Source organism: Meles meles, chromosome 8 (assembly GCF_922984935.1).
Source record: "Meles meles chromosome 8, mMelMel3.1 paternal haplotype, whole genome shotgun sequence".
In the NCBI taxonomy this organism is placed as follows: domain Eukaryota; kingdom Metazoa; phylum Chordata; class Mammalia; order Carnivora; family Mustelidae; genus Meles; species Meles meles.
Window position 1 is genome coordinate 102,735,753 of NC_060073.1, and position 12,750 is coordinate 102,748,502.

Here is a 12,750-nt window from a genome sequence, read left to right on the forward strand (position 1 = left end):
GGGGTGCAATGTTTTAATGACTGTTCTCAAGCAGCGAGGGCTCACGTGAAGGAAGAATTCAGACTTTGCACGTCATCAGAGTGGAGGTACAGACTTCAATTAAATACACTTTTGAAAGAGCTCTCCGGTATAGCAATTGCCAGTGAAAGAAAGGAAATGTGAAGCTTTTCACAAACTGCAATCCCTCATCTCCTGGTAAATCATTGTATTAAAGAGCTCGGTGACATGCTGAGCTGAAATTGGTTTGCCTTGGGGAGGTGGCAGGGGGCGGCTTGGTTACAAATAAATAAATAAAATTGTACTAGAGCATTTAGAAAACGTTGGAGACTCACTGGTATAGGAAAACCAAGATGGAATTCATCCTTCCATCTATCCACCCGCCTACCACCATTCACCCACTTACCCACCCATCCAACCAGCAACCCATTATCACCCACCCCCCCATCGAAACACCCAGCCATCCCTCCATCTCCCCCTTCATGACTCAACGACCCATCATCCATTCATCCACTTGCCCACCCAGCCATCCCTCTATCCAACCACCCATCTTCTCAACCATCGACCCATCCAGGGAATGTACACGGAGGGCCTACCATGAATCAGGTACTGTTGAAGATGCTAAGAATATGGTGATGTGGATAAGAAAGGGCCTACCCTCACAGAGCTTACTTTCTATGGAGAGAAACAGCAAACAAATCTGTGGTTTTAGATAGTGATTAAAAATGACAAAGGGGGCGCCTGGGTGACTCAGTGGGTTGAGCCTCTGCCTTCGGCTCAGGTTATGGTCTCAGGGTCCTGAGATAGAGCCCTGCATCGGGCTCCCTGCTGCGCGGACAACCTGCTTCCCCCTCTCTCTCTGCCTGTCTCTCTGCCAACTTGTGATCTCTCTCTCTCTGTCAAATAGGTAAAATCTTTTTTAAAAAAATGACAAAGAAACATGAAGAGAGGAATAGTAACAGAATGAGGGGCAGGGGTCATTTCATACGGAATACTCAGGGAGAAACCCTGTGCAAGGCATTGTTTTAGAAAATACCAAGACCCCCCTCCCAGAATCATTCCCCATGGTAAAACAGATCGAAACAACAGGTGGGTAATAAAGCTGGTTGGGTGTCTGAGGTTTCTTTATGAAACACGCCTCGATGTTTTTTGAAGTGGGAAAACACAGGTTTTAGAAATGGAGAATACGGTTGTTATTAATCTCTGAAAATCCTTAAGCTGATAATTAAACAGGTGATTAATGGGCACTTGGAGGAGAACGCGGTGGCCCTCAGGGGCCAGCTTCTCCAAGAATTGCCGCCATGTTAATCTCATTTCCTTTTCTGATAGGGCTCCCTGATTAATGGATGGAGGAAGACTGGAGATAGAGCACATCTTGATTTTAGGACCTTAACCAGGCAACGTCGTTATAAATAAGGCTGATTTGGAACAGGTTAAAGAAACTTATTTAAAGAATGCCAATTAATCTCACCCAGGAGGAGGGTCCTATTTCATTTCCCCTGTTAATTATGTTCAGTGTTTGTCTTACTGTGCAGTTACTTATTTGGCTGAAATGTTCCTTCTATGAATTTGGGAAATGTGGGATCGATCCGCCCTGTTATTTTGAGGTCCCAAAAGTCCATCTGAATTTTACCCTACTCCCTCATTTCCCTCTGTTATTTCAGAGTATTCCACGATAAGAACTTTGAATGTGGCATGAGGAAAAGATCACAACCTTGTGCAAAAACAAAACAAACAAAAACAAAGAAAAACAAAAAACAACTACTAAATAAATATCCCAGGCTGACACTGAAAAGGTGATCTCTGAACCTGATTTTCCCATCTCTAAAATGGAGATAATCCCCAAGTCCCAAGGTTATTATGAGAGACAAAGCAGGAGTAATGGGTTCTTCTCCTGTTCTCCAGAAATCCTCCCCGAGCAGTGAACTCCTCGGAAATTACTCACGACAGTTGGCCTCGTCCTGGCCATCTTGGCAATCTTGGTGGCCGTCACAGCGTTTCCAGTTTGGGATACACTTCTTTGGCTGGCGACACTCGAATTCAAATCGGTCACAGTGCCCATGGTGAGTGGGAACAGAGGCAGCTGTGACATTTGCTGGAAGAAAAGGTTTTGAAGGTTCACTTTCGAGTAGTGAGGGGGCTGGTCATCAGGAACAACCAACTCAATGCAGCGGGGAGATTTGGGAAATCACGGCGCTCTTGGAACAGTGACGCGGCCACGGCACTCTCAGAACGGCAACAGGGCCTGGAGGCCACTGTGAGCTCTGGGTAGGGAAGGCAGACCAACCGGACACAGCCGTCTGATTTTGGAAGCTGGGACACAGACAGGGGTAAGTAGGGACCAGAAGAGGCTGGACCCCATCCTGTCACGTCAAAAAGCAAAGAACCTATAAAATCAGTATCAGAGAATCTTCAAAAAGCTGGAGAATGGTATCTGTGAACTGGCAGAGAAGAGGGAGAAAGGCAGGAAGGGAACAGCCCGAAGAGTGTTTGAGCAGCAGAAGATTCCCTACGTGCCTGGCCCCTACCTGCCCCACCACGTGACGGTCGCCCCAGACGTCATCCCTACAGAAGCCTGGAGGCTTGTTACATGAAAGGTAAGAAGGGCTGGTTAGACGGGCCCAGTGACCAGCAAGAATGCCATACTGAAGAGAAGAGGTTAAACCCACAGATCGCTGAATGGGAGGACCCTGATCCCCGTCCTCATAAGCTCTGGCAAGGACACCTTTATTCCCTAGGCAGGGGATTGTAAAAATCTTCTCTAGGGAAACCGACCAGCCTCGGGACCAAATCTGCAAGCAACCAGATCAAGTTCCCCAGCAAACAGCCTGACCATGAAGCTCAAAGCTGACATGCCTGTGGGCACAATCTCTTGTGTTTTTGTCCCCACCCTTAAACACAAGCAAGCAACCCAGGGTTATCTGCGGAAAACCGTTGACATGAAAGGCAGCAACAAGCACAGACCCTTTCCCTGCAAAAAAGAACATCCGGAGGAAATAGAGACTCTCTAAGAAGAAAACCTCAAACATAAATATCCTTGATATGCTCAGAAGAATATTATTTCTGCATGAAAAAAGGACAGGATGCCATGAAAAAAGAAGGGTATGGGAAATGTCAAAGCTCCTAACATTAAAACCATGCTAACTGTAATGGAAAACTCGGGAGCAGAGCTGGAAGATAGAGCTGAATCTTCCAGGAAATAGAGGGGGAAAAAAAAAAGAGATCAGTTAAAAATTAAAAAGGTGACAGGACCACAGCAGTAGATCTAATGTATAAATGACAAGAGCTCCAGGAAGAAAGAGAAGCTGCTTGCTGATTACCGACAACCTAGGACTGCAAACCCAGATCAACAACTATCACTCACATCTGAAGACGGAAGAAAACCACTTTCAGAGAAGCAAGACCTCAAGGATGCTCCCCACGTTCTCTTTCCCAGGGAACCTTCTGGAAAATGTGATCTACCAAAAAATGGGATTAAAAAGAGAGAGGGAGAGGGAGAAAAGGAAAGGAAGGGTGAGGGAGAGAAATCTAGGATACAGAAAACAGGATCTCCAACGTGAGAGAAGTCAACCACGTCCTTAGAATGGAGAAGCCACATCCTGCCAAGACACATGTGGCCCAGGCATAGAGAGCCATGAGCACAAACCCCAGGCAGCAAACTCAGGAGACAAACACACTGAAGGCTGTCCTCTCCGTGTCCCTGACCTCTGTGCCACTATAGTCACTGGACAAAACCTACTGGAGGGTACGCTCCAACAACACAAGGGAGCAAACCAAGAAAAGCAAGACACCAGACCCAGGAAACAGCAACTCTAAACCAGAGAAAGGCAAAGAGCAGTGAAGGCCCAGGGGCGGGGCAGGCAGCGGGCCTGGACAACACAGGGCCCAGAGAGGAGGACCTGGGCTGGTAGAAGGGATACCCCCCAAAGAAACTCTGAGGCTGAGAAATCACTGATAGGGTGACCTTGCAGAAAGTGAGCCCCAGAAGTTACGGAGAGGGGGACAGCATTAGCAGATGCCACACAAGAACCTGAGTTACCAAATGAAGCAGCAAGGACCAATGACTAAATTGGGGATACTGTGCGTATCCCATGGTTTTAACCGGAATTTCCAAGGGACATCTCCTATGCCTAGAACCCCTCCGCTGAAACAGGGTACACAGGGAAAGGTGGTAAAAAATGAGGTCAGAAAGCCAAGACAAGGCACAACACAGCACGGATGCTTACACGCTAAGGGGGCCGCCAGAAAGTTCTAGACTGGGGAAGGCATGATCATGCATCCATATGCAGCCTCTCGGAAGGTAAACTGTAAAGGGGAGAGGCACAAGGCCCAGAGACCGGTTAGGAGACTCGCAGTGCAGAAACCAGATCCGAGAGCTGGAGACAACCCAAGTTAATCTGCACTGGTGACTTACATACAAAAGGAATCACAGATGCTGAAGGAAAGATGGAAATAGGAATCTGCACTCTGCATTAAGCAGAATTTGCTAGAGCGTGTTAATACCCTGCTCGGAAGTTTTAACAACCCAAAGGCAATTTTCAGAGGAGAATCCAATCACTAGACAGACAGGTGGGTCTTGAGGGCCAAAGACCAAGATAAAACAATTTTCATTATAATTTTTTTTAATTTGAGAAGCATTTATAGGATGCTACTTGCCTATTATTGTAATAGGTACAGTGGGGGATTCAAAGGAGTGTGTGGCATGATCCCAAAACACAAGGTTCGTAAAATCACTTGGAAAACAAGGATTCCCAGGCATGAGATGACCAGGCAGCAGCACATGGCAGATCACAGTAAAGAATCCAAAGGACAACAGGTAAGTATGAGACTGTAAAAAAGAGATCATGGGGCGCCTGGGTGGCTCAGTGGATTAAGCCTCTGCCTTCAGCTCAGGTCATGATCTCAGGGTCCTGGGATCGAGCCCCACATCGGGCTCTCTGCTCAGCGGGGAGCCTGCTTTCCCCTCTCTCTCTCTGCCTACTTGTGATCTCTCTCTGTCAAATAAATAAATAAAAAATCTTTAAAAAAAAAAAGATCAGTGCCAATGACAGAACTCCATGAATGTTCCATGGTGGTGGGCTTGGGAGGGCAGATGACGGTGCACTTGGCGCAAGCAGGAATCTCAAACTCCAGTGAACCCAGCAGTCACATGGCGAGCTCCTGAGCTCCATGCAGAAATCCTAGTTCTGTAATTCTCACAAACACCCCCCCGGGGATTCCATTATGGTGGTCTCTGTTCTGTACTTTTTTGGTACGTTGGTATGTGGTACTGTTTCCGTACACAGTAAACACTGGTGACATGTCAAGGTCTCTTTAAGCTACAAAATCCATGCTTCTGTCTGCTGCGACGGACAGTGGGATTCACAGAGGGGGCGAGTGGGAGGGCAAAGTCAAGGAGGACAGAGGTCTCTGATAAGACGGAAACTCTGCTGAGGGAGTATCGACGGAGAAGAAGCAGGTCTGTCCAGATAGGAAGAGCAACCCGGCTTGGCAGATGTGCCGAGTAAAGGCAGGTAAGGAAGGATCCTGAAAACAGGACTCAAGGGTTGGGCTGTCTCTTCTGGACAAGAGAAAACCACTGATGATTTCAAATAGTTAAGTAACAGGATGAATTTGTTTTAAAGGAGGAAAATGATTGCTGACCTAGAAATTTGCTAGGAAAAGGATCTGCAAAGTATAGAGAGCAACTATCTCCTCTCTTACTCTAAGGGCGTCTGAAACAGAATCCTGCTCAAGAAAGGACTCAGCACCCTTACTTCTGTTCTGCCTACAGTTAAGGGAAGGCACTAGTTGGGGTCTCAGGGTTAAGTCCAGCCTCCAGCAACATGGTTAAAGCCCGTGGCTTCAGATGCCTTTCTGGGTACGGCCACTAGATGGCAGTGCCTACCGTCCTTTAGCAGGAAGGCCGCCAACCAGCCAGCAGGAAAATCAGGCTCTCCCCCTTGAGAGTTTGACACACAGGCAAACACTTCCCCCTATAATTCCCATCGTAATTTCCTGTGGAGAAGGAAGCAAAGGTGGCCCAGCGCAGCCAGGGTGGAAAGCAGGGCGGCTGGCCTTTTCGTGCAGGAAGATGAGAAGGCAGTTAGAGGAGAGGCAACCCTGCAGCGCGGAGTGCCCCAGGTCTCCCGGCTCTGGGATGAGAAGCACCTGGGGCCACAGAGCACAGGGTCCCGGAAGGCAGGGGGCACACTGAGCCTGGCCCCCCGCTGTGCCCAGGGCGTCCCCCTGAAAGGTCTGCTCCACAAAGTCAGGTGCCACAGGAGCGGAGGGCCAGCACTCACCAGGCGAGGGGCATGCTTCCTCATCTGAGCCGTCTGCGCAATCCCGGTATCCATCGCACACCCAACTGTCCATCACACACGCCCCGCTGCTGCAGCGGTAGTAATTGGGGAGACATGTGGAGGGCCCGGGAGTGGGCGACGGAAGAATATGTGAATCTGAGCAAAACACAAGCAAACAACAACACCCCAAGTGTTACAAGACGCTCGATCTCAGACCGAAATGTGTCCCAGACTTAGCGTGGACGTCCCCGTTTGAACTGCCCCGGCCCGGGGAGGCCAGCACCAGGCACGGTTCTGAATAGCAGCTCATCGAAAAATCATTAATAATGGGGTCTCAGAATAGACTGCAATCTCCTCCCTTTTTGGGAGCAGATTCACCTAACCCCTCTTCTCTGATTTGGGCTGACATTTGAATGAGTTTGCTTTTGCAGGGGCTCAACAGGAGCTCGATGCTTTTGCAGGCTGATGGAAGGAAGGTGACTCAACGGGCAGGGTAAATGGGAGAACTCCCACTGAGGCTACGCACTGTGCAGGTTACAACTCCACAGCAGCTCCCCCAAGACCTAGATCAGAGAGGAGAACACCCAAAAGGAAAGTAACGAGCATGCGGCCCACACCCATGCTCTTCGGGTGCAACACGGCCCCCGTATCACCTACAAATCTGATGTAAGGCAGATTCTGACTCAGAAGGGGGGCCTGGGGTGGGGGTCGGAGACTGCATTTCTTACAAGCCCCAAGCAGATGTGGACGCTGCTGGTCTGCAGGCCACACCTGGAGTTACTAGTTTCCAGAGTGCTCACCGTGGCCTATAAAATATGGTATACGGGCCCCTCGGAACAGGAGAAACCAACCACGCTGCTTTTAAAGTGGAAGGGGGTAGAAAAGAACTCAGAGTTATGCCCCCCAAATCTCTGAATTAGCCCGGCACCAAGAAGACCAAATTCAATTCTGGGGGGAAAGGGGGCCCCGTGTGCTGGCGTGTCCTAGTTACGGGCTGACCCAGGACCCTCACCTCCGCAGTCCCTCTCATCAGACCAGTCGCCACAGTCGTTTTCCCCGTCACATTTCCACCTGTTGGGGATGCAGTGGCCATTCTCACACTGGAACTGGAAGTAGCGGGAGCAGTTCGGGGCTTCTGTGGGGTTTTCTGGGGAGACGAACCACACCATCAGTCAGTTTGCCCTGCACCAGTGTGAACATACATGCCAACCAGACAGACACAGCTTCCTCAAGGCCCAAGTCCCGGGGCAGCCTGCACAATCCTACCAGATCCGGGGAAGGCGGCTTCCTGGACCCAAGCTCGTCTTCCCGGATCCCAACACAGTGCGTGTCTGAGCCATGCATCTGGTTCTTACAAATAATATCCAACTTTTTCCTTTTGACCTTTACCAAAGGACTGACGTGACTACGGACTCTAACCCAACAGGGACAATGACTCTGTGAAGTTGTGAAATCTGTAACTTTCAGGGGAGGAGAGGGAAGCACTCTCCAAAAGATTTACCGTAATTCCTCTACCATATTTCTTAGACATCATGCGAACTTTCTGATGGGGGAAAAGAAAAGGAACCAGCATAAACATCCCCAACACCGACCAGAGGCAGGCTGGCCACTTCAAGACTCAACTCCTTACGCAGCGATTCGAGAGGCAGCTGAGTTAGGAGCAGGCCGAGGCTGCACCCGAGTGGGGCTGAGAATGGCCTCCTTAACCACAGGCGTCGCCGTGACCCGGAGATTAGGGACAAGAGGCCGAAGGGCCAAGATCTTACCGCAGCTGGCTTCGTCGGAGTAGTCACCGCAGTCGTCCATGCCGTCACATTTCCAAATCAAGCTGATGCACACTCCATTCTGGCACTGGAAACTGAACTCATCACAGACCTTGTGGAACTCGGGGTCTTGGGCTAGATAAGGAACAAGCATCTGTAAATTCCAAGTCACTGTTGTACTGAAGAGCTCAAAGTGGGACACTGCTTAGAAACAAGAGGAAAAAGCAAACCGTCCCCATCAAGAGACAGGCTGGCTACAGGGCTCCTTGCTGGTAAAAACCAGTCGAAATCCGAACCCCCCCCGTGGCTCAGAAGGTGACTATATTTGGAAACGGGGTCTTCAAAGAGGTGATTAAGTTCAATGAGGTCATTAGGGTGGGCCCTGATCCAATAGGACTGGTGTCCTTATAAGAAAAGGAAAGCAAGACGCGGACAGGCACAGAGGGGACACTGGGGGAGAAAGAAGGCAGCCAGCAGCGAACCACGGACGGGGAACACAGAAGAACTGGTGTTGCCGACATCTTGACCTCAAGCTTGTGGTCTCCAGAACTGTAGGAAAATGCATTTCTGTTGTTTTAGCCACCCAGGCCGCAGTGTTTGGTGACGGTGGCCTGAGCAGACCAGTCCAAGTCGCTGCCACAGGCAGGGCCGTTTTAGGAGCAGGGCTACAGCAGTGTACGAGACAAAGGCCCTGCTCTCACGAAGCCACATTCCAGCCAGGAGAGATAGGCGATCCACTAAATGCATGGGGTACCAAGTGGTAACCAGTGCTGGGAAGAACCCCGCAGCCAGGCAAGGGCGCTACAGAGGGACAGGAGCACGGGAAAGGCCTGTCGGACAAGGGGCTATCTGGGCCAAGACCCTGGTCCTTCCACACCTTCCGCTTATACGGACACCAACCACCAAAGAGCAGTAGTTCTGAACAACAAAGGTAAGTCTTTCTCAGAAAGGGCTGGACTGGATGGTCAAGTAAGACCCCTGAAGCAGAGTGGCCCAGCCCTTCATAGTGTGGCCGGGGCCTCCGTCCCCTCCCCGCCCCACTCACAGCATCCTGCGAATGCCGCGTCCTCATCGGAGCCGTCGCGGCACTGAACGATCCCATCACACACCATGGAGTGGAACAGGCATTGCTGGCGGTTTTTGCACACGAAGTCCATGAAGCGCGTGCACAGGGGCTCTGAAAGGGGTCGGGGGCCCAGAGAAGGCCGTGAGCACCCGGGACTGGGGGGGGGGGGCTCGCGAGCCCTGAGCAAAGGTGCCCTGGGAGCCGCCATTCACTGGGCACATGCTGTGTGCCGAGCCCTGAGTGACAGAGCCGGACCCAGAAGTTCATCACTGACCTCTCGAGACGAGGTTACGAGGGATTTTGCTGTCCCATTGTCACAGTGAGAGCAGAGGGGTTGGCAGCACTGAGTATCCAAGAGTACCCAGCTCACAGGCACGGAGCCAACCACAACGGACCCCAGACCCACCTGCCGTCAGTGCTCACGATCTCAATCGCTAGTCAGAATACTGGCTCTCTACTACTTTTTCTATAAAGGACCAGAGTTAGGGACTGAATCGTATCCCTAAAAATTCACATATTAAGGCCCTAACCCCCAGGATAACTGTATTTGGAGACAGGGCCTTTAAAGAGGTAATAAAGGTTAAATGAGGTCATCAGGGGCCCTGATCCAACAGGGTCAGGTCCCTCAAGGAAGAGACCCAAGGCACACAGGCACAGAGAAAAGGCCATCCAGGACACGGCCAGGAAATGGCCTTTGGATTGGAACTGTGACATCAGCCTGCCCCTGGGTCTCCAGCCTGCCGGCTTGCCCTGAAGATTTGGACTTGCGAGCCTTCATCACTGCAGGAACGGATTTCTGAAAATAAATCTCTCCCTAGAGATACACACATCCTATGGGTTCTACTTCTCTAGACAACAGTGGCTGACACGACTAGAGAGCAGATTCTCCAGGGTGTGCGAGTCCTACGGTCTCGGCTACAACTACACCCCATGGCCGCTCTAGTGTGCAAGCACTCTGAGATGACCCGTAAACAGGTCATGACCGTGTTTAAAGAAAACTTCATGCCCTAGAACGGCGTACACCCAGGCAGGCAGGGTTTCCCCTGCAGGCCAGCCTGCCGACCCCTGCATCGCGACCGCGGTTCTCAAGCTGGGCTGCCCATCACCAGCACCTGCAGCCCTTAAAAAACCATCCGAGCGCCCAGGCCACGCTCCAAACAGATGACATCCGGATCTGGGGCTGGGGAAGGGGAACCCAAGCACAGTCGACTCACAGAGGAGCACCACTGATCCGAGACAACCTCTGTGAGTCTAGAGGAAACTGGGATGAAAGAATCACCTAGCCAAAAATGTTACCCAAGCAACACTAATAAAACCAATAAACAAAGAGAAGTAAGTGTTCGGTTCAAAACGATGGGTCGACCACTGGAACGTACTGTGGCTGAACAACAGCGCTCACCGCGCTATGACCCATTCCACGATGAGCCCACTGCTAACCCCCACTGCTACCTCCCCTGCCGCACCCCTGCTCCTCTTCTCCCAAACCACAGTGCCCTGCCACCATCAGCCTCTCAGAGTCCTGCATGAGCTCCGGTTAAAAGCGAAACACCAGTGGGGCGCCTGGGTGGCTCGGTGGGTTTAGCGTCTGCCTTCGGCTCAGGTCGTGATCTCAGGGTCCTGGGATTGAGCCCCACATTGGGCTCTCCGCTCGGCGGGAAGCCGGATCCCCCCCCCAACACAACTTGCCTGCCCCTATGCCTACTTGTGATCTCTCTGTCAAATAAATAAATAAAATATTTAAAAAAAAAAAAAAAAAGCTAACCACCAGCACGCACTGAGGAAATGCAACAGTTCAGTCCAATATACACGTTTCCCTGGGGCAGGGAAAGGGCTCACCGCAGTGCTGCTCGTCCGCGCCATCCGAGCAATCCCGTAGACCATCGCAGTGCTTGCTGGATGGGATGCACGTGCCATTCGGGCAGCGGAATCCATTGCACTTCTTCTCTGAAATGCAAGTCGACAAGGGGAGAAAATGACGGAGAGGAAACAGGCAGCCCCTCGCCTGCGTCGTCATTTGGGTAGAAAGCTGCTCCACCCCTAAGGAAGGTGGGGGACTGGTACCCGCGGCCCCAGGTACCGAGGTGTGCACAGAGCCCAGCAATGCCATTGTAAAAATGTAACCTACCCACACAAGTGAAAAATAACATAAATACAAGGTTGTTCGCTGCAATGCTCTTTGTAACGCATGGAAAACCACCTACGTGTCCACCCATGGGAACTCTGTAATACCTTATTGTTCACGGAACATGGGGACAGTCATAAAGGCACTCGGGAAGCACTCTGTAAAAAATGTGTCCTGTGTACACAGTTGTATGAAAAAAAAACAAGGTACAAAAAACACGCATAGCAGATTATTTGTATAACAGATAACAAGAAGGGGCGCCTGGGTGGCTCAGTGGGTTAAAGCCTCTGTCTTCAGCTCAGGTCGTGATCCCAGGGTCCTGGGATCGAGCCCCTCATAGGGCTCTCTGCTCAGCGGGAAGCCTGTTTCCTCCTCTCTCTCTCTGCCTGCCTCTCTGCCTACTTGTGATCTCTGTCTGTCAAATAAATAAATAAAATCTTTAAAAAAAAAAAGAGAGAACAAGAATACACAGTACATTTAAGTTTGCACATACGCACAAAAATATCCCAAGAGGGTATACAACCATAATTTCCTATGTGGAACAGGGTCAGAATTTGCCAGATGGGGAGAAAAATGTTTACTATACCCCTCTTGATATTTTCCATTTTGAACCATGAAAACATGTTATCTACTCATGAGTACGTATTTTTAAGAAAAGTTTCAGTGATTTAAAAAAAAACAAAAAAAACAAAAAGGAGGGGGGATATGAATCCTGATTATACCTCCTGGTCTTTTAAAACTCTCATAAATCACCATCTTAATTCTTCAGGAATGCTAAACCAAAGCCCTTTTGGAGAAAGCCCATCCTAGAAATGTTGAGAATCTTAGGTTTTGCACTTAGTGGAGAGCTCTTAGCCTGAGGTAACCCTTTCTCCTGAATGCAGAGCTATTGTCCGACGTTAGGCTTCAAAGTAAATTCTAGCAGGTCGGGCATGGCCACTGAAAACCCAGCTCTCAGGAGAACGGTTCCAGGAGGGTCAGCTATAAGGCAAGAAAATGTGTTTTCACTCCATAAAAAGTCATCATGGAAGAGGAAATGACTCAAAGGACATCAAACAGAAAATAGTAAATGAGTACCACGAGTCAGGGAAATATCTAATGTCTCTAAGAATAAAAGCTTTTTTAAAAAAAGGTATAAAATTAAAATTACACGAGACAAACTCCCGTTCGTTCAATCAGTGAAAACAGCTAAAGAAAATAAAGTGTAAGCTCAAGGGAGACTTGGGGAAACAGACATGACGCTACTGGAAGAGATGCTTTGGGTATCACTGCTTGGAAACGCGGTCTGGAGACTTCATGAGAATCCCTGAGGTCCATCAGGACCGTTGACCCAGCAGTGCCTTACTGAGGAACCTGTCCTCGGAAGGATCGTCAAGAAATATAAGCCCTCATTTCCAAAGAAATGGATAATTTTACTACGCGTGATGGTGTAAAACTAAAAACACTCAAATGCCTGAGCAGGAAGCAACTAAGTGAGCCAGAGAAACACGAAGTGAAGATGCGTCTGCCATGAAAATG

At 49.8% G+C, this 12,750-nt stretch overlaps 1 protein-coding gene across 1 annotated transcript in view; it reads right to left on the reverse strand.

The window, feature by feature from the left end:
* SORL1 (sortilin related receptor 1) overlaps nt 1–12,750 on the reverse strand; it is a 153,492-nt gene that overhangs the window by 28,799 nt on the left and 111,943 nt on the right. The window contains exons 27-32 of the mRNA XM_046014580.1: nt 10,947–11,054; nt 9,090–9,221; nt 8,048–8,179; nt 7,294–7,428; nt 6,282–6,437; nt 1,943–2,092 (exon numbers count right to left, since the gene is read on the reverse strand). Of these exons, the coding sequence (XP_045870536.1) occupies nt 1,943–2,092; nt 6,282–6,437; nt 7,294–7,428; nt 8,048–8,179; nt 9,090–9,221; nt 10,947–11,054 (813 nt within the window). The remainder of the gene's footprint in view (nt 1–1,942; nt 2,093–6,281; nt 6,438–7,293; nt 7,429–8,047; nt 8,180–9,089; nt 9,222–10,946; nt 11,055–12,750) is intronic.